This window comes from Cyanistes caeruleus, chromosome 8, assembly GCF_971803275.1.
Source record: "Cyanistes caeruleus chromosome 8, bCyaCae1.hap1.1, whole genome shotgun sequence".
NCBI lineage: Eukaryota > Metazoa > Chordata > Aves > Passeriformes > Paridae > Cyanistes > Cyanistes caeruleus.
This window is the reverse complement of record NC_141708.1, coordinates 8,250,130-8,275,756: the sequence shown is the minus strand read 5'-3', so window position 1 is coordinate 8,275,756 and position 25,627 is coordinate 8,250,130. Positions and strand designations below refer to the sequence as shown.

At 42.3% G+C, this 25,627-nt stretch overlaps 1 protein-coding gene across 4 annotated transcripts; it reads left to right on the top strand.

Annotated features, from left to right (window-relative positions):
- Positions 1 to 17,424, top strand: PLEKHS1 (pleckstrin homology domain containing S1). 4 transcript variants are annotated; one of them, XM_023929874.2, is made up of 15 exons: positions 1 to 488; positions 2,046 to 2,180; positions 2,598 to 2,689; positions 2,781 to 2,887; positions 4,261 to 4,395; positions 5,543 to 5,618; positions 6,270 to 6,377; positions 7,027 to 7,122; positions 10,139 to 10,249; positions 11,240 to 11,355; positions 12,633 to 12,836; positions 13,050 to 13,151; positions 13,514 to 13,649; positions 14,408 to 14,498; positions 16,054 to 17,424. In XM_023929874.2, exons 2-14 carry the CDS (start codon positions 2,060 to 2,062, stop codon positions 14,474 to 14,476), a joined length of 1,473 nt encoding a protein of 490 aa, XP_023785642.1. In that variant the 5' UTR covers positions 1 to 488; positions 2,046 to 2,059; the 3' UTR covers positions 14,477 to 14,498; positions 16,054 to 17,424. The 4 variants fall into 4 exon arrangements, with proteins under 4 accessions (XP_023785642.1, XP_023785640.2, XP_086756174.1 ...); XM_086900048.1 differs by having other exon boundaries at positions 367 to 488; positions 10,142 to 10,249; XM_023929872.2 differs by lacking the exons at positions 14,408 to 14,498; positions 16,054 to 17,424 and having other exon boundaries at positions 13,514 to 13,826.
- Positions 17,425 to 25,627: the final 8,203 nt, after the last annotated feature.

Sequence of the window (25,627 nt, the reverse complement as noted above, 5' to 3'; positions counted from 1 at the left end):
AACTAAATGCTGTTTAAATCTGAAGTTGGTTTCAGCTTATGGCACTTTTATGATCTTTTAGGGTTCTCAGTGTTGCTTTATATTCCAGCCATGGGTGGATATTGTGCTTCAGAAACAGCTTGGGAAACGAAGGGACTGTTCAGAAAGCTGAACCAACAAAACCACACTGTCTCCAGGCTTTTTTTTCTGTATAGGAGACATTCATCACTACCTCAAATGTGCATATTTTTCATTGCTTCTAAGTGAATATTAATCTTCTGGATTTCCCCTTTCCAAAGAAGTCTTTAGTTTGTTTCCCATGCAGAAAGAGGAATTTCCTTGTGGGTCATATTTCAGGGTGTTTGTATTTATACATGGACTATAAGAGGGCAGTCACCCTGCAGGACAAGGACACATCATGTTTTGCTGCAGGAGGCATTACAGGAAATCTGGATTTACTTGAGGGTGTATTTCTCTAAAACCTTCTTCACCATGAAGACATTTTGCTTGTAAGTATTAACACAGTTTGTTTTCCTTATCTTGGAAATTTTTGAAGTTTTATAACAGCTTTCATTGTAATGATTTGAGGCATTTTATTTGCGTTTTGACTGAAGTGTCTCATTGCATTTCAAAAGATTTGAAGCAATCAAATCCCTTAATGCCTGGCATACAAAAATCTGGGGGGGTATAATCATGGATTTGGCATTTTCTGTTTTGAATTAGACATAACCTGTTTACAATGTCTCTTACTGTTGAAATGACAATTAAATATAACAATTAAAAACTTTTTTTCCAAAAGGCAGAGGGAGGTAGCACAACTAATCTCATGGGAATTTGTCTTCCCACTTGCAAATCTTGACTTTTACTGACATCCTGAAGAGACTTTTATCCTGTCAGAGACTCTTGGAACGTTGTTTTGTAGTAATTGCATCGTTTGCCAGTTGAGGTGACTGTCAGTCACATTGAGCAGAACAATATATTGCCTTTCATTGCAACCCCAGGTGTGTGCCCCTACTATTGACTTTGTGTACAGTCATTTTTAGTTTTGGAAGTTGCTTTTTTGTCCTTTTATTTTTTCTGGTAGGCAACAGATGAAAACTCTAGAAGCAAATTTTATAACTATTTATCACGGCATTAGTACTACAAATCTTTCTCCCCAAAAGGAGAAAAAATGCAAAGGTTTCCCTGAAAAAAACTCAAAAAAGTACAGACAGAAATGTGCAGAAACCTCTGATGGACCTAACTTTGCAGTGGGTCATTCCCATTTACAGCCTAGAACAGGAGGAATGAAAGTCTATAACTTTAGTTGTGTCTCAGGGGTAAAATTCCATGTGTAACCCACCCCATTCTTGACCACCCTCCTCCTGCCTGTACCATGTTTACTTTTGGCACCATGGAGTAAACCACCAAAGAAACAGAAACGGAGGAAAGCCCTTAAATCTCTCACTGCAGCCAGGGTTCTCAGTAAAGAACCAGAGAGAAGCACTTGTAACCCTTCAGATTTTCCCAGGAGAGGCTCTGTGTAACCTCCTTGTAGGTAAAACAACTTCCAGCCAAGATTTGGTTTTGCAGGGAGTGAGAGTTTTGAGGTAAGGCAAAGAGAAACTTTTGAAAAGGCATTGTATTAATAGGACAAATTTGCAAATTCTTGAAATTGCTGTAGTATTATAACTGTATTTTCTATGCATATTTTACACTCTTTAGACCAAGTTATGCCAATTTTATACAGGACTGGCAAAGCAGTGTTAGAAACATACATGGATGAAGTATTCTTAAGTTACAGGTGGTGTGACTAGTGCAAAAGAAAGAGCCAAATGAAGTTCCCTTGACAGCTTTCATCCCTTCTAGGCAAATCATCTTTTTGGCCTATAAAAATGGATAATATTTGTTATTTGTAATTTTGTGATAGTATTATAAAATAACAAATATAGCATATAGTGTATCATTTAATATGATACAATGTTTTATAAATATATTTAAATTAATTGTTATTATGGCTATTTTATGTATTTTGATCATCAGTATGAAAATTAACAGTTGTAAGATTTTTGTTATTTTCTCAACAGCAATTGTGTGTGCAATGAAATGCTGCTCAGCAGAAAGCCAACTGAAAGGAATTAGTTTCAACATTTTTGCTCTTTTTGTTATGTGGGTGGAAGACACAATCAGGATGGCTTCTACAAATAAAAGAAATTCTGCAGGTACAAAATTTCTCCTACTAAAATAAGTCAGTAGTAAAGCTGTGAGATGATCTATCCTTAGCTGAATGCCATCTATGAATTTCTTTAGGGGTACATTTCAGATCAATAATTATGAAGCAAAATAAGACCAGACCCCAAGAGTTAAATTAGATCTTAAATAAGACAGCAGCTCATGATATCTTCTGAGCCTCTACATTTTCACTACCTTTACTTTACAGTCTGGGCCAGTTGTCAGCATTAACATCAGAGATGCAGGACCTGGCTCTATATTTTATAGTCTTGATTTGTGTTTGTCTTATGGCCATTTAAGCACAGAAGCCCAGTGCTAAGCAACAATTTCCAGTTCAAAGAGGTCTTTTTAAAAAGATTAATTGGCAGCAAGTTAAGTAATGGTGCTGTTCATTTCTCTTTGATTAGTGAGAATTCAAAATACATTTTGCCCTGAAGGTGGAGTCTGCAAGCATGGATTCCTCATCAAATCCCCACCTCTTCAACTTCTCAGCTCACAGGTATACTAGAACAGATTAGTCATATTTCAGCAATCCCTCATACTTGCTATCCTGAATTTTAATGAGAGACAAATTGCTTTCTCTTTGGCAGAATTCCTGGAAAAGGCGTCTTTTTGTCCTGTCCAAATCCAGCAGAGGGAATTACATCCTGAAGTATTTAAAAGGCCAACACATAAAAGGCTCCATAGCTGTTGATCAGTATGTAGCTCAAGTGCATCATCTTTTTTATTTTAAGTCATGTATCAGCACTCTTCAGTGGCCACTGACTGAACAAGCATTTGTTCCTGACTGAACAAGTCAGGATTAGGTTCCTGACTCAAACCCAGTGAAGTCCACAGAGGAGTCCCTTGGGATTTGTGGGCTTTGGGTGCAACTATGATATATGTAGAAGTGAAAATCCTGAATTGCTTTATTTTAATTTACTTTGTGTGAGTGATTGCTGTGATGTAGCTGCCAGTGAGGTACCTGGCTTGGCTCCACGCTCCCACAGGCTGTGCTCCTGCAGTACTGCACATTTTACCTCCTGTGAGGACAGTGCTATCCATTCATTCACATCTGAATAAGGACAGGCTGTGCCACTCTCAACCATGGCACACACCCTTTCGCACCTTACAGATTCACAAAGTGCTTTGCAGCTTTGTGCAAAGGTCTCCTGACTTTCTCATAGCCCTTTGGGCTGATTATGGTTGCTCTCTGCTTCTCATTCTGCCGAGAAATTGCTTGGCTTATTTGGGTTGGTGATTTCCTTCCTGTCAGCACAGTGCCTGCTGCAGCAAGACTGAGTGTCACTGGCTTTGGGCTGGCAACCTTTACCATGTCCTACCATGTGGTATGAGATATGTGCAAGGGAAACAGAAACTTAATGGAAAATGTAAATATTTTCCTGTCAGATCTAGAGGTTAATACTCCAGGCTCCCTGAACTGTTAGGTATGGAGGTCACTCACCACATTGCTGTTGTGTTTCTTCCATTAAAAGGATTTACACTGTGAAGTTTTCAAAATACAGCAGCTTGCTCAGTGGTTTGTGGTTACATTATTACCATAATTATTGTTGCTATTACCTTTATTAATTTGGCTTCTTGGAAGTTAATGGAAGTAGTGCTCCAAGTGCTTCAAGTATCCATTAGGAGTACTTCTGTTCCTCTTCCCCTCCATTAAAACTCTATTAATATACAATTAGTTTCAAATCAAATATATTGTTTTCTAGTGGTTAAAAAACTTCCACAAGAAATTTTTCTTACTATTGTTTCTTTTCAAGATTCTGAATTAAACCAAAAGCCCCTTTTTCCAAAATTGAGGATCCATAGTCTGGGCACTTTGCAAAAGTTAATTTTATATTTTTACCTGGAGATTTTCTTCATTGAAAGACCATCTCTTTTGAAAGTGTGTGTTTATTTTCTGGAGCACTTTTTTATTTTCCTGTGGAAAAATGTTTAACTTTTCCCTTGCAGATCTTATCATATTATTCTGTGCTCAGAGTAAAATATGGACATGCACACATATATGTGTGTCTCTGTTTGTTTGTACCTGTGTAGAGTTATATAGGATGCTTTGTATGGTTATCTTCACAGAATCATAAGTACTGAAGTTGGTATAAGTAATGCTGAAATTATGGGAACGGTGAGGAAGATGTTTAAATGCCTTCCTGAGCAGGTGATGTCCATCAGCACTGGGAACAGATGTTACTACCTCATTGGGAACAGCAGGTGGGCATAGCAAGATGTGCAGAAGCGGTGGCAGTGCTGTGAAACTAATGTACCACCCTCCCCAGGGCAGGGTCCTGCTCCTTCCCAGCCACCCCCTGCCCTTCTGTCTCAGCTACTGATGGCACAGCTCTGGGATGAGGTGATTCAGCTGCCTGATCCAATGGAAAATAGCTTTTTTCTATGGCATTTCCTGCCCTTACTTATGGCTGGATAAATTTTTTGCTGGTTCAGGCAGGTGAGCTCACCTTCCCTGCGCTACACAGTCACAGCGTGCAGCACGTGAAAGCAGCAGGGGCACAGGGCTGGGAGTGGGGATGGCAGTGACAGTGCCATTTCAGACCATGCTGGTTAGGGGACAAGAAAGAGCAGAGACCTTTGCCTTCTCATACAGCAGCTCCTGGCAGTTAGAAAAGGTTCTGCTCCTCATGGATAAACCACAGGGAATAATATTGCCTGAAAACAAGATTATTAATCAAGGGAAGCAGACTGTAGGCAAAACAGCTCCCAGAAGCACCAACTGGGGCGTTTGCTGCAGCAGGGTGGTGCAGTCCGTGTTTTTTCAGGCTAGAATTGAGTCCTGAACAGGGTCAGAATCTTTATTTGGAGGTGATCAGCCAAAGCTGAGGTGAGGGTGGAGGATGTTTGTCACAGTGCTGCTGTACTGCTGGTTCCCAGCATCTGCTCTTCAGTTTCCCAGTCACGAGCCTGTCAGGGGAATTTTTGCCTTTTTGCAGAAGAGCAGCTGATGTGTGAAATTCTGATAAGAAGAAAAACACATACCTGACTGCTACTTGAGCGTGCCACCCAGTGCCTTCCCCTGGGGCGCGGCTCCCACAGCCCACACTCAGTGGGAAGCATTCCAGAATTAATCCAACTAAATCCACTGCAAGCATGGAAAACAGCTTCAAACGTCCTTTCACGGCATGTTTCTCATCCTGATGGCCCAAATCCATTCCCAAGCCTTGTTAGCTCTCTGAGTCAGACTTTGCCATCTGGCTGTGACCACACAAGCACCCTTTCCTGAAAGGCAGGAGAAGGGTTTTCCCCTTGATCTCAGGGATTTTTCTTTTGGGCCCCCACAGGAAGAAGTAGGTAGCTCTTGTTTGTTACCTGTCAGTAAGTTTTCCTTCCTCTTGTTCCAATTCAGGCAGGAAATAGAGGACTGGGTCACTCTGATATCTTCAATCTGCAGGGAGGACAAAAGAAGTGGATGCTGCCCTCAGGTGACATGTTACTGTACTTTATTTTAGAAGAAGCAGACATTTCTTTCTTTCATTACAAAACCATGCAAAGGAATTTTCCTGATCTTTGCCTTGCAAGTTGTGTCTGACCTTGGTTATTCAGAAATTCATTTTCATATAAATTCCTGTACCCTGGCTTTATGCATCAAGCAGGCATTGCACAATCTGTCTGCACTGGGATTGATTTTTTTTTTTTTAAAAAAAGTCTCTTTGAAGAGTAAGCCATATGGAAATGAGGGAAGATTGATATTATGCTGCAATGAACCACACCTTGGAGGCATCAGAGTGAAAATGTGTGTTAGACTTAGTGGGTGCATTTTGGCTATATTTACATGTTGTTTTACATCAGTCTGCCAATGTTATAAATCAGCTCTGGTAGGTCAAGCTCAGGCCCAAATTTCTGCACTTTGTCAGCCAGCCAGGCTCACCAGTTCAGACTCAGCACTCACATCCCTGCAGCTTCCAGACAGCTCAAAAGGCAAGCAGGGAAAATTTATGTCTGCCTGGAAAATGCCATGCAGACAACGCCTGAGCCATTAGAAATGAAGTTTGCTCTAGTGAAATGTGTCAGTACATTTTTGCCCACACCCAACAGGTGCCTGTTTTCTTTTACTGCTTTTCCCTTATTTCTAGAATCGAGATCTTACTAATCCAGAAGTCAGAAGCCGGCCTTCCTCTTTGCCACTGTTCTTAAATTCTGTAGATATGACCAACTTTCCAGACAGGCAAAGCTACCAGAAGGTAAACAAATTAACCATCCTAAATAACAAGTCTGTGCCTAGGCATGACTGTGAAGTTTCTTTTGTATAGCTTTTTTTTTCTACCAAAAGTTGTTCAGAGTTTCTGCAGTGGGTACTGGGTGCTCTGTTCTGGTGGGCTTCCTGAGGAGGACCTGGATGGTAACACCACAGAGTCCCCACAAGGGAAATAGTTTTGGGGAAAGTCTGCATGTAATGAGAGACAGTCCTCACTGGTTGTCTCAACTGACCAGCAAATGTTAGTGGACATTAAATAAACTCCTCAAGATTTGCTTTGACATGCCTTGGCAGAGGCATGTGATGACTGTTTTGGCAGCTGCTAGCCGCATTCCTCCTGATTTGTGATTGTGCTTTTATTTATCTCTCTCTTTTTAGGCTGTAAAGCTTAGAAGAGAGCTCATATCCAGTTCCTCTCTGCCTTTCAGGCTTTCCCCTCAATGTTTAAATAGAACAGGAACACATTGCTGCTGTCCCACAGCAATTGCAGTCCAGGTATCAGGGTGAAATAGCAGCCAAGGAATTGCTGGGTTTCTTAGTCACAAAGCTCTGTGCAAATGAGAGGAAGCTGAATGTGGGTCAAACACCTCCATTGTATCTTTATGAGCAGTCAACTTTTTTTCCTTTGTGTACAGGAGAATGGTTCCTCAGAAGACAAGAACAGGCCTTATTCAGATCCTGGCCCCCATCAGGCTCAGTGTGACTCACCAAGAGGAGTTTTTCCAAGCCTGGTGAGCAGAACAAATCAAACAGCTCTTGCCTTGTTCTGTCTGCAGAAGTGAATGTTGGCTTTTATCTCACCTGGGTATTTGTGACTATAGATTATCCACCTACTTTCCTAGCACATCGAGTTGACTTCCACTATGAAAGTTTCCTAAAGATTTTTTCTATTTTCTTGTTTACCGTTGAAAATTATTTCCTAAAAACTTGGTTGAAATACCTGTGTTTGTTTAGGGGTTTTGGAGTCAGAGCCTCAGAGTTTCTGTGGCAGCTTTCACAAACTTGATGAAGAAAGCTCTGCATTTGCACTGACTGATGATTTGTCCCTCCCTGCACATTTCTCAGCTGTGCCACAGTTGTTCCTAAATGCTTTATTTCTTCAGCCTTTGCCAGTAGCAATCGAGTCTGTAACTAAATTACAGAACAAGAGCTTGTTAAATTGAGGCACATCTTAGAACTGACCTTCTGTCAGCATTAATATGTCTTCAAGTAATTTCACTTCCATATCTAGTGGGAGTGATTTGGAAAGATAAAAAGATGAATGTTATCTTGTATTACTGGCTAAGTGTTGTGACCTGAACTAGTGCCTGCAGCAGTTTTCCTCTGCCGTGGATTGCTGCCTTTGCAGCAGAGTCAAGAGGACAGAAGGCACAACCAAGGCTCTACCACACCACTCTGAAGCTTAAACACATCTTTACTGACATTTTATGCATTGAACTATGACCTGGAGTGGCTGAGATGCAGGGCAAAGAATCTGTTCTGCTATCACAGCTAACAGGGTGGTAAATCACATGCTGCAATCTCAGTCCTTGTATATAGGTTGACAGCAAGCATGAGATAATACAGCTAAATTTAGGGGAAAGAAGTGAATAGTTGAAACTACATTGCAATGCTCATGGGCAATCATACAGCTCATACTGCAACTTTATAAAGTTGCAGTAATTCAATTGTGAGTCTGAGCTCTGAAATGCACCGAGTTAACCCTTGGTCTGATTTTAACCAGTCCTGCTCTGGGTGTATGTCAAGAATTTGTTTGTGTCTCTTCCTTGTGCATACCTTTTCTGTCTTATTCATTAATTCTTCTCATACTTACGATGCCTTTGAGAGCAGGTATTATATGCAGCTGTTCAGGCTAGGACAGGCTGACCATGAGGGTTCAAAGATAAGGAATTTGGATTTTAGCTTTTTAGCCAGAAGCACAGGGAATAGCACAGGGCTCATGTTTCTGTTTTGGCATATGTGAAAATAAATAACTTCGCTGTATAGAGAACAAGAAACAACAAGGTTTGTTCATTGGATAAAAATATTTCTCTTGCCTCATAAGTCTAACATCTGCTAACATCTCCAGAGCTATTCTCTGCTCAGTGACGTGTAGACAGCTGACTTCCTAACTAATCTCTTGTATTTACTTCCTTTTAGCAGTGTGACTCCTCATTTCAAGCATCTGATGTGTTTTGCTTTTTACTGGTGGTTCCCTCATCCAGGCCCAGATCCTGAAAACTCTTTGTTCAGTAGCTGTCACTCATGCAAACAGGATTCTCCATGTCAGTCAGTCTAGTCGTGCTGGCAGGGACCCTGGAGGCAACTGGGGACCTGGCTCCTTCTCAACCCCCCTTTTGGAGCTACCAAACCTGGTCTGATTCAGCAATTCAGTATCAGCTATTTTGATACAGGGCTTTCAACATCTGAATACATCAAAATTAGGAGCCCTGCCTTGCATCACCCTGTGCTGTGCATTACTGTGTTGCAGGGCACCATTGGGATCTGTTACACACCTGGGTTTTTCAAAGAGGGATTCCTCCCTCTAAGGGCAACACATAATATTCCTTAAGGAGCTTATAGGTAACAATGTCTCAGTTCTTCTCCAGGTGTCACTTCTATCTTTTGCTACAGCTGGTTTTCTCCATAGTCCACCTGCTCTCCAATGTAAATCCATATTATGGTTCAACAGACACTTGAAGTTTCTCCTGATTCCCATTGCATGAGTTGATCTTAATGCCATCTATACTAGTAAGGAAAAAAAAAATGCAATAATTATCCCTAATTAATATTCATTTCCAGTTTCTTCTTGTTACATGCAAAAAGTAATTAGTTTAATTTACTTTACCTTGAAAACAGTAATATATTCGTGGCATATTTAGCAATTATTAAAATGATCACCATGGAAACCAAGGATGTAAGTGCAGAGATAAAAAACAGTTGCATCACAAACATGGCTCAGAGAATTGAACTGGGAGGCAGCTAAATACTAATTACCATACTCTTCACTATAGTGAAGTCAACAAGGAGACATAAAAATAAATAATTTCTCTTTGCGACTTGAAAAGGTAAACTTGGTGGAGGGATTAATTTCTCCTTGGCGTACCAAATTGCCTCAAACTTAATGTTTCAGATATTTATGAAGGCAGAATATCACCCAGGACACAAAGGATTCTATGTGAGAGCTCCAGTCTTCTGTGGTATCTTTTTCTTCACAGAGAAGTATGAGACAATAAATTTCTCATTACTTAGGGAAATCCCAAATTCATTCTTTATTTGATAGCAGTTAAAAGCTTCTCAAAAAGTACCAATATATCCCAATTCATCCCTATATTTTCTACAGATTTTCTTCCTAATGTAAGGACTTCAGAACTGGAGGCAAAAAGAAAATCTTTTCCACACAAGTGATCCTAAATTCATGCAGATTCAGACACAAAGTGTTTAGAACCCTTGGTTTTTAAACAAAATAATAGGTTGTGATATGAAATCAATTGCAACAGCCTGGTTACCACTAATCCATCTATGGAAAATACTAATATCAGTGGCTGGTTTTTCCTGTGTGCATTGAATTTCAAAGATACAGACAGTACAGATACAGAAACCTTGTTTCTAAAATAGGCTGGCTCTGAGCATCTCTCACTTGAAGGAGAAATGTATCTCACCATGTTTTCTGTGAATATTTTCTGATTCTGTTACTTCTCCACAGAAAAGAAAAATGCATGCTAATCTGTAAAACTGAGCCTGTTAAATACAAATCCATTCTTTCAGCAGGATAAAATTCTGGGAAGTGAGGAAAATCTGCCATTGTCAGATCCAGAGGAAAACATCAAAAAGGACGAAGAAGATTATTACCAAACTCCCAGCAACGTTTTAGCAAAGGTAGTTTATCAGCTGTGAGTTCTGCTGGTCTGTTAACAGCTCCAAGGACACAGGAGACATTTAATGAGCCAAAGAGGAACTGGTAGAAGGAACCACTTGTACCTTGCAAAAGGAATACATAGATAAAGCAATAGAGCTTTCATTTATACAAGAAAAAAATATGCTAGACTCACTCAAAGGATCATCCTGGTGCAAAGTGGCATTTTGACAAAAACATTGCTGATTTTGTTGAAGTTCCCCAAATTGACTGTTTCATTGTAAATGGTTTTTGCCTATTGTATAATGGGATTAGTTAGTTTTATTTCTGAAAGTGGAAACTTCATTTAGAAAATGTAACAGTACATTAGTTTAATATATTTTGAAGTGTAATTCTGTTGAAGCACCAGCAAGCTGCATAAAAGCAGTACTTTTAAAACACTGCAGTACATTTTGGTATCTGCATTTCACTGTGAAACAAGGCAGCAGGAGAAATCACGCTGTTAATTTTATACAAATTTTGACATCCAATTTGGGAGGCTAATTTCTCTAGACTTCCCATGCAATTAGTGGTCAGGAGAAGATAAGTGGTCAGCTTTCTGCAGAAGTCACAGACTGTACATCTGACTAAAGGACATTAACAATGGTAATGTGGTCATATAATCTAAGGGCTCTAAGTCAAGCACACCCAAAGAATAAGTCCCCATTTTCCAGCCTGCTGAAATTAAAAGGCAACAATTTCTTTTTTCTTTTTTTTTTTGTGGTAGTGCTTCAGAATATAGCTGGTCATGTCCCAGTCTGGCAGTGCCAATCATTCCAGCATTAACTTTTAAGTTTCAAGCACCTTTCTAGCTTCCATTTTGTGGGAACTGACTGATTTGAGGAAACCCAGGCTATATTAGTCAATATGTTTACACAGCATGAGCAATGAACAAAATAAGGAAATTAATGGGGGTTTCTTCTGTAGGCAGGGAAATGTCATTAATGTCTTATATTGCTGTGTGTTTCTGACAGTGCACTGCTGAAGTATCAAAGCCTGACCTTACAGCTGAGTCTGATGTCCCTGTGCAAGAGAAGCCAGTGCAGAGCAACCCAGTAAAGGAGAACATTTATATGTCAATGAAATCACTGTAAGTTGCAACTTCATTAAGGTTTTGGAAATTAAAAGCGACATAGCAATAGAGATAGAACTGACATCTCTGCTATTTGCATAACAAGATCTAGAGGCTGCATCTTGTTTGAATGAGTCATTGTTGGGTCTCAGTTCACAAAGTTCAGCACTCCTGGGAACACTGGAGTCAAATTCAAACTCATCAACACGAAATTTAAGCTCACACTGCAGGCTCCTGCACTGACATATCCTGTTACACAGATTATACAATGCAGCACCTCTTGTTGACTCATACTTTTTCACAACAGCTCGCCACTTTACTGAGTCACTGCAGCCAGACTCCAACAACCTTTCAGACAGGTGCTCTCCAAAACAGGCAGCGTTATCTAGAGGTTAAAAGAGAAAGGTAAAGATGGGGCATTAGCTCCCAGCTTTTCCATTAAGAAGTTATGTGAGTTTCATTTTGCCATCCAGAGAACGTCTCTGTTGCTGTGTGTTTTGAAGGTGCAGTGTTTGCCACGTCACAAAGAAAGACCTGAACTTTGTGTCAGGGTTGTAGGGCCATAAGGAAATTTTACAGCCTCCACAATATAGCACTGAATACTGAAGAGAATTGTGCCTGCAGGGCAAAGCTCCTCCTGAGCCAGAGCAGTGGTCAGTAGCTATTAGCTGTGGCTGTAGCTACAGACAGATCTTGGGCCACATGGAGAGAGGCAGCTGGAAATGCAGACCCACTAACCAGTCAATCCCAATAGATTAATTCTAGCTTGTCTGCATCTTTGGGAGCCCCCAGAGGGAATTACTATAAAAACCTCTCAAGGTTATGCCATCTGAGTTAAATACACCAAGAGCAGCTTTTGCTACTAACCCCAGTCTTGTTTGGGGCACAATGGGGAGTCAGCTCCAGGCAATAAAAGGCTTATCAAATAAAATTAAAATGAGTTCAAGTAGTTCTGAGTTATCACATCTCCCAAGGGACAGCTTTACATCCTTGCAGACCCCAGTACAGCCAAGGCCAGCAATCTGTACTCAGTTTCTTTGTCAAGGCATGCTGTTAGCTGAAATGTTTCCAGGCTTAATAAATAGTTTTTGCATACTGAAAACGTTTATTTTGAGATTTATGGTCCATTTTTAGAAGAGCTGTTTATTTTACTTAGATTTTATTTTGTCCACTGGATATTCTACAAGAACTTGTTATTCTTTGCTTTATCGAGGGCTGCTTGATCCAGCTTCAAACACAGCAAGAGTGCCCGGAATTGTCAAACCCCTTAATTTTTTATCATCATTCCTCTTTAGTAAGCTGCTGGATGAGAGATGCCAGCTCACGTGCAGACATGATGGCCTCCCATCCCCTCCCATGAACAACAGTGCATGTCCAAGAGACTTGGAAGCAGACAAAGACTCAAAATTCCCAGAGAGCAGCGCCAGCCTGCAGCCACCCCTCCAGAGAAGGCAAAGCTCATTACCCCTCTCAGTGGTTCACCTGTCTATACTGCTCAGGTAAGTGTCTTCTCCAGCTGGTTGCAGAGGAGACAGATGTGTTCATGGGTTTCACCTTGCCACACCTGTCAGCGTGCCAGAGACACCTGGATGATGCTCTTAGTCACAACATTTAGTTTTAGGGAGTCTGCAAGGAGCAGGGAGTTGGACTCAATAATCCTTATGGATCCCTTCCAATCTGAGCTGTTCTGTGATTCTGTTTTTCTCTCACAGCCAAGTTACAGATGAGATGCAGCTGCAGAAATTGGATATTTTCGTACCCCTGGCTGATATTAGCAATTACCTAAAACTTACTGAAGCAGCAGGACGAATATGGTAAGTCTGGATGTCTTGTGACAGTGCCTGTGAGATGAGACTAAGTGACAGGCACAGAAGTGTTTGACTATAGACAGAACATGGCAGGGGCAGTGCTTTTTGGCACTTCAGTGATTCCTTCTGCTCTCTCTGATTCTTGGTGTACTAGAGTTTGTGTTTCAAATGTTGTTGTAAAGGCCTCTGAAGAATCCAGCATGCTGTGTAATAATTAGTGATGGTTTCAACCAGAACCAGATCAAAAGGTCACAAAGTGACTGAATTTGTGTGTCATTTCCAGAGGGCAGCCCCATAAGTGCAGTCCTGTCCAGCCACTGCAGTGACTGGATATTCTGTATGTTTCCTTCATTGTCTGCCCTCCACAGCATTGCACAGTGGACAGGTCCCCACAGACTGGGCTGTTTGTTTAACCACGGAGACCACGTGGTGGCTGTGAATGATCTGCAGCCCCAAGGTGTGGAGGAGGCTTACTTCTTCATCAGCAGGTCCACAAGAAAGGAGGTGAGCTTGACTATCTCTGACTCAAAGGTATGCAGCCAAATGAGAAAGCAATTTCCCTTTTTGCATTTCAAGAGGCTCCATTCAAACCAGTTTACTCTGGTCTAAGTGTGGCATGAATAATTCCAGCACCAAATATCTGCTCAGCATCATTCTGATGTGGTGGGTGTCTCCTGTTCCTGAGCTATGTGGGGAGTGCAAGGCCAGCACTGCAGAGCTTGAGGAAGATTTTGAGCAAGACCAAGAGATGTTATTTGGCAAACATTAGCAAGAGTTACTTGGGATTTTTTTGCCTAATGCATATAAGTTGCAAGTTTTGAGAAATAAACCATCGCCTCCAGTAGATGTGTGGTTGCTTGTAGTGGTTTTGGGCATTGAGGGCAGAGCCCTGGACTCCTATGTCCTATTGCTTATTGAACACTACACATCTTGTGTGAGACTGTGTTTTTTGACATTCCTAAGAGTTCTTTAACCCAACTGTGATCTACGACATGTGTTCCTGAACTCATATTTTAATATTCAGGTTCATGACCCATATCCAAACACATTCATATTTGAATTCTGCTGAGAGGGTTGAGGTCAGGAGATGCTATTGCCATCTAAAGAAAGGAAAGCTAGTCTCAGCAAGGAAAAAAAAATACTCATCTCTCTTAACGGGGAATTTTTATTCAGCTAGTTCAAATACAAGTCAGATAGTTGCACAAATGTTGATCAGATATAACAAGCTATAAAAATGTCCTTTTTTTTTTTTCTTTTATAAGGTGAAACTCACTGTGTGTAGGATTCCGCATTCAGATATCTTCCATGCTAAAGGCTGCTCATGTTCCTGAAAAAAAAGACCTCAATGATTAAGTAAGTGCCAAAACTCAAGGGAAAAGATCAGGGAGGAGAAGGTGATATATGGTATATAGAGATAATCATCTTCTTGAGCTGCCAGACATCTTTTGTTGCTGAAGTACAAAGAACGGAGAATGCAGATTTCGTTTTATGTCCTCATAACTTATTTTGTGGCATGAATGGCATGTACTTGGTTTATATTTCATGTTGGCATGTATTTCTGTTACATGGAAGAAAATGAGGGTCAGATAATGACCTCTGTGCTGTGTATACTTTTCATTTCAGCAGAAAATACTAGTTTGTGCCTCTGCTCACCTCTTTACACTGAGTTACAATGATTTTTTACTGAACTCCTAATCAGTTAGAGGAGGACAATCAACCAGCATTTGGACTAAAACCGTGTTTTCCCTGGATTCCCCTTAGCTACAGAAAGGCTCAAGTGAGCGAAGAGCTGCAGTGTTGGAGGAAAGGCTGGTACATAAAATGTGTAGTAATTCAGTGGGGCCTGAATTTCTTTTTCAGTGAAAAAGGAATGAATGGATTTGGGAGAGAGAAGGGCTGGCCTGCTCTCTGAAGGAGCTCCTGGTAAACCACAGGCAGAAATGATGTATCTGAAGGCATGTGCTCTCCCCACAATGCAAACAGAGTTCATTGTTTATCATGGAGAAGGTTTTCATGCTACCAAGTAGTACCACAGGGATGTCACTGGTGCAGCAGAATTTCCAGAGCAAGTGCTTATATTTTTCCCAAACAAGGATATTTCCTGTAAATATTTATTTGTGTACATGCCTTCCTCGCATTGCTACCATAGAAACATGACCAATTTTCAACTGATAGCACACCTAAAGGAAATTGATAAGGAACTGCCTTCAGGAGTGCTCTGGTGGATGCCAAAAGGGAGCTTTTTCCTATCCTAGAGTGACCTCTGTTGCTTGCAGCACCATGGTGTGACATGGCAAAACACTGTATGTGTATGTAACACAGTGCCCTGTATGAAAATGGACACTTTGTGTGGGATTTTTTACACACACATATTGCTGTAAAATAGATAGTGTCAATATATAGTGATGTGGCAACAAACTGGGTTTGAGTACTGATAATTTTATCTTGCAAGATACAACCAAAATAAGTACTGGATTTAGCAGGCACAGGATTACTGATATTAAGAGATTTATATAAGCTTTGATTAAGGTGGATTTGGCTCAAAGGAGGTTTTTATTCAGCCTCCAACTGAATTAGGCCAAGTTGGCTACTACAGTAAGGAACTACACTCACTAAAAATCAGCATTGGTGCAACTTACTTCAGTAGTAAATTTGACAAATGTGCTGAACTTTAAAAAAAAATCATTATAGAATTTTATTCAGCTGAAGATGAAAACAGCATCATGTAACTTAAAATAGGCAAACACAAATATGTATATAATCTATTCAGACTCAGCTCCTGTTCAAAAGATTAATTTCCAGACGGAATGTTCCCACAGCCTGTCACTTCTGCTTTTGAGATAAGAGCGTTTGGGACACGCTTGTTTCTCAAGGTGGAAAGGATCACATTTTGATTTTTCTGTTTCAGTGGTGTTCAAAGGCCTGTTTGTGCTGAATTCTGCATAAATATAGAGGGAACTCCCAGTTCTGGAACTGCAGAGGCTGAAAATGGAAGAAAACACATTCCTTGGGAGCTCTTCTCCAAAGCTGCCATGGGAGTCCTTTGCTCTGCACTGCTGCTTTGAGCACAGCAAATCCATTTCTGCCTAAGGAGCCCCTGAGGGATGGAGTGGCTGTCACTATACAGCCCTTCTGCCAGCCCTGTAACTCTGGCAGTCTGCTAGGACAGTCCCCACAGCCTGAATCCTAAAATCACAGATCACCTACTTCAAGAACATCTACTGAGGATGTCATCCTCAGCCTTTCCTGGCCAAAGTTTGCCTGAGCACTGCTTCTGAATTTTGGAAAAGTAAAGTCCAAATTTTAGTTGGGACTCCAAGACTCATCCCTCTGTAAAATCAGGAAATCTTTTTCTAATATTTACCCTAGACAATTTTTTCAGAAATTTTTTTCTTGCCCTGTTTTCAGTGGGCATAGGGAATGTTTGGATTGCCCCTGTCTGCAGAGAAATCTTCATTATGGAAGGCATTTTTTCTACCTTCTCTTCTCCCTTCTCTTTTTCTTAGACCAAACATTCTGCATTCTTCCATCATTTTTCCAAATAGTTCCTGAAAATGGCCACATGACACTGAACTGTGAGACAAATGCTTTGTGTTTCCAGTTATGGATGAGCAAAGTGAGAAATTGAAATACAAAGAATTTCATCAAAAAGAAATCCAAAGACATGAAGCAATTTCCTAGAATTCCATAGAGAAACATTTCTCAGAAGAGGTGACTCAGTGAAGAAGATCCCCCATGGTGGTGGGAGAAGAGCCACCTGCATGGGACCTGCTGCTGAAGCAGATGTTGAGCACTGCATGCTGCACCTCTCAGCCGTGGAAGGATGCTACTTTTGGACAAAACCAGGATTTGGTTAGATATGTACAGAATAATTCCAGAATATTTTAGAGAACTGGGGTGTTACTTCTGTGCTTCAGTAAACAGTTACTGATGTGTTACTCCATAATTGATCATTATGTCAGTTTGCACAGTGCTAAATGCAGATAATTAATGTCACATATTGGCTGATTCATAACACTTACAGAGATACAATATGGAAATGACATTGGTACAGTAAATTCTGCTAGGGTGTGTGAAGTTGTCTGCCCACACATGATTAATAAATGTGCTAACACTTTACAACACATTGTATGCTGCAACATACCTCGTTTTCTCCTAACATGGCCCCTCCTTGTCCTGCAAAGATTACCTGTAACTTCTTCTGTAATCTGCAGCTGAGTCACTAGATAGCCCTTTTAAAAAAACCTACACTTAAATAAAGATTTAGGTTGTTTCCCTGGCTGTTAATTTGTGCACATTCCTATGCTACACTCAGTCATTAGTGGCTGCTAATATTTCCCCTTGGATTCCCAAGGATGAATCATGCTCTTTCTACTCTTGCATCTAGCTAGGAAGATGGCAATTGCCCAGGAGAAAAGCAAGTCCTGGAAGAGAGGGAAAGTAATGGTGAGGGAAGTCTCTATATTGATGTGAGGTCATTGAAGTTAAGAAAAATAAAAAGCCCATTGAACAGAAAGCACAAACCAGACCACACAACCTCCACACTTCCTCCCAAGGGCAACACTCCTGAGAACTGGGGTTGCAGTCATAAAGTGATCAAGAAAGCACAAGTCCTGCAAGAGAACAAGTCCAGCTGGGAAAGGTTATCTGTGCAATGTCCACCCTGAAACAAGCCAGAGACAAGCTCTGTGTAATGCTTAATTCTCTTATTAGAGTCCTTCCAGCCTGGGGGATTGGAGGGATATCTCTATATGTATTAGGGTTACCTAGGTAAATACCTGTTTCATAGGGATATCTAAATAGCCAGACATACTTCAGTGTGGTTGAAGAATTTCTGCAAAGGGATTCAAAGAGGAGCAACTGCAATAAAGGAGAGTGATGATACCCTGCACACTGCAGAGAGAATGGATCTGTGGTGTGCTGGGGACACCAGGTGCTTAATCTGTGTTTTGCCCCAGATTTTGTGGTGACCTCAGGAGAGCCATTTCCTCACACACACTCAGTAAAATTCTACAAGTGGTTTCAGACACATTTGCATCATGCTGTCTCTTACCACAGATGTGATCTCCAGCACCACATTCAATACTAGGAATTGCTTTAGCTCCCAGAAAATTCCTGGAAAAGCCTCCATCAGAGCTGTGTGTTAGAGGCAGGAGGCAGGTTCATCAATGCCCTGTGCTGTGGGGAGATGCTGATGTGCCAGTTCCATGCTAAGGGAGAAGCCATCCTTGATGTCCTGCAGAAACTGCCTTCATTGAGTCCCTTCAGTGTCTCTGAAGTTTCCCTCTCATGAGGGAATGCTAGGTGATGGTCCATCCCTGCAAGGAACTGGCTCACAGCATCTGTGCTGCTCATGGAAAGCTGCACCAGGAGGGACTGTGGAAATCTTCTCAGTCACATGGATTCATCCAGAATTTCAGACCCATTAGGGGACACACTAATAGTTACAAACTTACATTTGCTTCCCTGCTGGTGCTCCCTTGGTCAGAGCAGGGGCTAGAAAGTGCATGTACTGACTGTCTACCTTTGGGTCTGTGGAGACGACATCTGAGATGCTCTAAGGGCTTTTTGGTCTGTTTCCAAGGGATGAACGTGTGTGCCACGCTGTAGCCAGCCACTTCTCTCCTGCAGGCTGGCCAGCCAGTCACTGCCAGGAGCTTGGGGCATGCCAGGCAGTTCCTAGAAATGCCACTGGAATTTTGAATGTTCCTTTTGGCCCCTTATCACCTTCTAATTCATTGCATCCCTTGAAGAGGAGAAGCCAGACAAGGTTGATCCAATATTTTATTCAGGAAAATCACTTTAAGTTAGACCATGCCTTCACTGCCAGGACCCTCAGTGACCAGGGGCCCTTTGCTTGCTGCTGACAGCTCCTTGGTGGCTCTGTCCTACAGCAGGACCAGCACTTTGGGTCTAAGCTGCTGTGGTGGCAGCAGGACTGGATTTGCCACAGCAAGTATCTGACCATGTTCAGTTTTTCATCCTGAGGTGCCTGAGTCGATCTGTGCCTGAGAATTTGTTTTGTTTATATACCAGCAGTGGAGGAATGAAATTGAAGCATTGGTGGGAGCATTAAGATCATGCCTATCAGTGATGCTAGTCTTTTAAAATGTTGTATGTTTGTGTTGTTCATCAGTAGGGACATCACTGAGCTACATCCTTTGTTATTTCCTGCCTCTGTAGGTTCTCCCAAGAAATCTGTTTCTGTCTGTGCCTATAAAACACAGCATAAAGCCATGGTTTTAAACACAGTGATAAGGGTTGCACAATATTTTTAACCAGGAGAAGCCAATATTTTCAAGTAGTTGCTCCTCAGCAGCATCTACTGCTACACATATTCTACACCAGGACACTTTTTGCCAAAATAAACCCATTTGTATGCTAAATGTCCTTAAACTAAGTGGCCTACAGGAATTCTAGCCTTCTGTCCTCCAGTTTGCCCCTCTTCTATTTTATTCAATGTCCAAAGCCATTCTTCACAGATGTCATTTTGCTCCCAAGCAATTGCCCTTGTGCTCCAGTTTCTAAGAATAAAAGTGAATTCTGGCACTGCAGCATTTCTGAGAAATCCCCAGTAGTGGAAAAATAGCTGGGGGGGACAACAAAGAGGAAGGAAAACTCAGTCATGAGGAACAACTATAAACAGCAAGAAGGACTGTGGATAGGGAAAAAAATATGTCAGAGATGGTGAAACAGGAGTTCTCTACTGTAAGTACATTTATGTTATATTTGGTGGGTTTTTTTAAAAAAAAATAAAATTGTAAAGGTCTGCTTCAGGTCATTTCCTAGCATCAGACAAGTGGCAGTAAGTAGCACCTGCCCTCAAGGTCAGCTAAAACATTGAAATAACCCAAAGTAAATATGTGTCCAGTCTCTCTGGCACCTGGATGAAACATCCCCTGCCCTGTGGTCTGGTTATCCTGGGAGCTTTCCATCCATTTGTCTTAAGTTCTGCCAGTGGCACAGATGACCACAAGGCTGGGAATAGCACAGGGGTGTTTTGGCATTGCAGCCAGGAGACAGGAATCTGTGCCTGCAGGAGGGGGTGGTCACTGCTGTCATCCCCAAAGGGGACCCACACCAATGACCCACCCCTGTCAGTGGGCTGTGGCACCAGGTGGTGACGTTAGCTGTCCCTTTGGTTGTGTTTGGTGTGAAAACCGGGTGAATGAAGGGCCTTAGACTTCCTGCACTGCCCCATTCAGAGCCCTTGCAGAGCTCTCACACTCCAGAGCTGCTGCCACATCTTGAACTGCACCTTTCTGGAGCAGAAGTTCATGGCAGGTCCCTGCCCCAGTCCTCCAGGTGGGACAAAGCCACGACACTGTCAGGGAATGGTGCACAGCAAGGTTTAGAAGTGTTTAGAGTGACAACATTTCCCTGAGTAGCTCCAGCTGCAGTGGTGCACTCTGCCAGTGCTGCTGCTGTGGGCAGAGAGGATGCAGACACCCAGAGTCCTTCCCTGCTTGCCTCCCACCCTGCCATCCTCAGCCTGACTTTTCCTGTCTTCTGGGTCATCCTTTGCCAGATGAGCCATCCCTGCTGCCCCACCCCAGTAATCTGCTAAGGCAGTTGTTAAATTAATCATTTCCTAATTAGGGTCAGTACCTGCACCACTGTCCTGCTGCATTCATCCCTCTCCACGCCTCTCCTGTCAAGTACAGAATACTGTGGGTTTACATGGCAGAAAATCAGGAACCTTCAAGGGCTGCTGGAAATGTTTGTCATGTCCTGGAAGGCACCAATAGTCCACAACAGCCCTGCCATGGCCCACTGCCCCCAGGGCTGTGGGTCCCTGCCCCAGCGATGCTGTGGGATGCCACTGCCCCCAGGGCTGTGGGTCCCTGCCCCAGCGATGCTGTGGGATGCCAGTGCCCCCAGGGCTGTGGGTCCCTGCCCCAGCGATGCTGTGGGATGCCAGTGCCCCCAGGGCTGTGGGTCCCTGCCCCAGCGATGCTGTGGGATGCCAGTGGCCCCTGCCTGGCAGCTGGCCCCACAGATGAGCTCCAGGGAAGGAGCTGGGCTGTGACCATGAAGGTGTGAGTGGAAAAGCAGGTCCCTGCTGCGCTGCAGAGCTCAGCTCCTCAGATGGTCGCTGGGTCACAGAACAAAGGACAGAATTTCAGCTTTACCTCCCTTGTTCAGGTAATAGATGTGACCGAGAGCAGGGCAGAGAGCCAAGTAAATAACAAGGCCTCAGTAACAAGAGAAATCCAGCCTGCCTTCCTCTGATTGAAGAAGCCCTGCTGAGATAAATGCTCCAATCCATCTCTTCTCTGTAACAGGAGCTGAAAAGTGGGTCAGATCCTGCTGCTGGCAGTGCTGTATTTGGGGAGGTCTCTGCTAGGAGCTGACAAACGCCTGGAGTGATCAGAAAAAAATTCAACTTTGCTTCTCACAACAGAGCTGACTGAAATCATGGCTTTTGCAGGGAGGAAGATCGTGGTGGACAAGCAGGAGAGGTGGGAGGCAGCAGGAGGCAGCACATGTAGAGCCCCACAGCCAGCCCTGGTCTCACTGGACTCCACTCCAAAGTCACCCTTGTTGGCATTTGTGTCCTCGTGTCACCTTTCCCTCCAGTGTATTGCTTGTACCTGCTTGTCTCTTTTTCTCTGAGGTGGTGAACTTTCTCCCTCTTCCACCCCTAACAAGCAAGACAACATACAGAAGGGAGAGGTGAGCAGAGTTTAACTGAAATGCCAAATGGGAAAGCTTAGAGGTTTTTAAAACTCTTTGGCTTATATAAGAATTTATTGAAAACTGGCACAAACAAGTGCCTATCTGCTCTGAGATACCAGAGCAGATGTGACAGAGTGGAAAACCCTCTTCCCTGCCAAAGTATTTGCTGGAGATTTGATAACAAGGTGCCATTGTACAACAGTGGGGAAAGGTCCAGAGTAGAAAGGAGAAAGAGAAGCAGCCTCCAGGCAGTGCAGGGCTCTGCCTTTGTGGGCTGCAGCTCCTCCAGCAGACACCCTGCCTGCAGACAGCAGGTAGAGCTGGTTAGATGCAGTGGGAAGGCAGCAGTCAGCTCTCCCGTGCTGTTTCCTTCTCTGCAAACAGTGACAGACTGTCTCATCCCTTCATTTCTGTTAGAGGCTGAAATCTCCTTCTAGCTTTTCTCTGTACTGCTGGGGAGAACATTAAATTCAGCACTCCAAACGCACATTTATAATCTCTACCAAGATGTGAAACTTAAGTACAAGATCTTCAATTTTTAATATTGGTACTGACAAGCTTTCAGTATTTCCTGTGTATTTCATTCATCCCACTCGTAATTCCCACTAGATACTAATACTGTGTGGTTTACAAACATTAATACTTAATGTTTTGCAAACACACTTGGTTTGGAATGCTGGCTATTGAATACAATTTCAAATTGCATCATTTCACTATAAATCTTTAACACATAAAGCAGCCTGTGACCCACCCTCAAAAGTAATGGTCTGATTTGTTTTGGCTCTGAAATGAAAAGCAGCTTGTTTTCTGTAGGAGGATGGAAATGTTTGGGCTGCATTCTCTTGTTCTCAAAACTCACCTGCTGTTTTTTTTTTTTCTACTAAAGAAAATTCAACAAAAATTATTCAGACACAGAAAACACATCAAAGCAATAACTGCCTCTTTACCCTGACGTGGAAATAAGTCTCCCACAATCCCCCCAAAGCAGAGTTCAAATTCAAAATTCATATTCAGTCAAAATCAATCCATAATTGCATGAAGGATGTATCTGAAGTCACACTTCCTTAAAAAGAAAACAAACTTAAATGGCAATTTATCCTAACACCCTTTACAAAGCTCATATGAGCAGACAGGTTTGATCAAATAAGAGCAATCCTTTAACCATGCCAATGGCATCTCAGTTCCTTTCTCCACTCCAAGTTGCTATCAATTGTTACTTCTCATCAGGTTTAAAGAGATACTGGCACCTTGAAGTTCCCTTTAGCTGCCCATATGCTTTTATTCTGTAGTGCTTCCCACGGTGCCTCCCTGGTGCTGGCCACAGGCTGTGGGTGCTTTCATTCATCGCAGCCAGCCTGAAACCCAGCGCCTGAGGCAGCACAGCCAGGAGCCGCTCTCCTCCTCTCCCCTCCTGCCACCCTTTCTCCAACAGAGTTGCTTTTAGCTCATTTATCTGCCTATTGGGGTGATATGTAATCAGAGCAGGAGTCCTGATGGGAAATACAAAGTGATTCTTTCGAGGGGTTGGCTTTGAAAGCTGCTGTGGGCGCTGATGAAGCGAGTGTCAGAGCTGCCCTTTCATTTGCTTTGCCTTCTGCCCTGAGCCTGGCAGCACCAAACAGGAAAAGCCTCTGGGATGTTCCCAGGCCCATCTTGCTTTAGTGAAATCTGGTAGTATTTGTGTCAGTACAGCTGACTCCTCCACCCCACTGGCCAGGGGACCCCTATATATTTCTATAGCACCACAGAGATCCAAGTCCCCATCCACTGAGTGTGAAAAGGTGGCACTGTTGCTGGAGTCAGAAGCCCCACTCTCAACCAAAATAACAAATGCTTTCATTCATCCATCTCTAATGCCAGCACTGCACAAAGAATGAAAAACAAATTCAATTCTTCATTGGGAAAAGTAGAGCCAGACTCAAAGCCCTAATTAATGACTGAAATTTGGTTTACCCCAGGCCTGCACTCCCCAAAGGACTTAAACTGCTCAGATCCAGAGACGGCTTTTGGAACCACCAAGGCAAGGGAAAAAGTCTTGCCACACATCTTCCCACAAAATTCTTTTTAGTTATATTTAGTTTTCCACATCTGCTTGTATGCCCTCCCACACCATCTAATCCTGTTATTAATCTTCTTTATTATAAAGAGAACAAAAATAATTTATTCCTGAGTTTGGATCTTGAAAATACGTTTTTTCCATAAAAAGGAGTGCAAGTAAGTGGGTAAGATGGAGACCTCCTGCCATGAAGGTGGATGAAATGCTGCAGAACTCGTCTACACACAAAAACCAGCTGGTGAAAGTGCAAATACTAACTATAAAGTGGGAGGAATGAAAGCACCTCTTGGGCCAGTGCAGGAACACCTACAGCAGAGCAAGGAACTGGAAAAAGACTCCAGCACTAAAGCCCTCATGCTTTGCTGACTGAAATGAGCCCATGACCATCTGCTCCACATCAGGGCAGGACAGACTGGGTGATGCCAATGCCAGTGTCTTCCAAGATACACCATTTCTGGGGTTGTCTCAGAAATCAGCTTGCTTTTCACAGAAGAAAGGCCCAGCCCTTCATTCTGGGTAACAGGCTAAAAACTGATAGCAGGAGGTAAAGAGTCACGGAGAGGCAACAGCTGCTTCACACTCAAAAGGCTACACTGAAAAGGGAATTATTTGGGTTCTGAGTTACCACTGGCACAGACTGAGGGAACTGCAAAACCAGGAACAGCATCAGCCCAGAGGGAGCCCCCACACACACACACTCAGTCTCTGTAGGAAAAGTCATTCTTAGAAATGCAACTATGGAAGCAAAATGTCTGAATTGTGACTAACTCTGGAGCTTGAATTTGACTCTGGAGTGCTTATACCAGCCTCTCATCCTCCATGAAAAAAATTAGTCAGGAAAAAGACCCGGAGAGCAAAAATTCCATGTGTAATTCCTTAACTATTTAACCAGTAAAAACAATTGCCTGCCAAATGGAATCCCCAAATTTGCTCTGATTTGTACAAGGCATTAATTCAGGTTTGGCATAAAAAATACTTCTTCATACACCTCCAAAAAGGAGTGGAATCCTAGGAATGAGCACTCCAGTCCAAGACAGTTAGCAGTTCTTATAACAGCCAGCTAGCACTATGTATGATGCAAAACAAAAACTTCAAATTCCTTTAACTGCTTCATTTAAATAGAAGCATTTGACAATACCATATGTCAGTGAAATGCTCATTCACAATTCTTTTAGTACAAAATCTTTTTGCCATCAGTTTCCCATTTACTTCTCTCACAAGACAGAAATTAAACAACTGACTTCACATTAGAGAGCTCGTCACTCAGACAAGGATCTGTTTATACTTACATTGATCATTAAAAAAAAAAAGAAAAAAGTTTTTACAACATGACATAGCATTGAAGATTCCAGATAAGCTACTCTTAGAGGGGCTGGGTAATGATTCTTTACATGTGATTCCATCCTGGAAGTTTGGAACAATCTTTATTTTAGTGATTAAAATTTTACTAGTGTGCCTGCATGTACCCACATACTTCAGTACATAAACACCAGGCAGATACAGAAAAATCAGCACTGGATAATCTGGTAGGAATCAGAGAAAAAAAATGCAAAGTGAAATTTATCTTTCTGCTGCCTAGTATTTGCCTGTCACGTTTTTCCAGAATTCAGGTGACAAACCTGTATATAAACAACCCTGCAAACTCCAGTGGAGATTACATGGTGGGGAACCACTTCTGTGCTTTGAACACCTGATGAGAACTGGCACTACAGAGGACATGAGAGCAACTTTAGACAAGCAACATACA

Coding starts and splice junctions, on each gene's coding strand:
- PLEKHS1 (XM_023929872.2), top strand. CDS start 2,060: ATGAAATGCTGCTCAGCAGAAAGCCAACTGAAAGGAATTAGTTTCAAC. Junction 2,181..2,597: donor AAATAAAAGAAATTCTGCAG/GTACAAAATTTC, acceptor CTCTTTGATTAG/TGAGAATTCAAAATACATTT. Junction 2,888..4,260: donor GGCTCCATAGCTGTTGATCA/GTATGTAGCTCA, acceptor TTATCTTCACAG/AATCATAAGTACTGAAGTTG.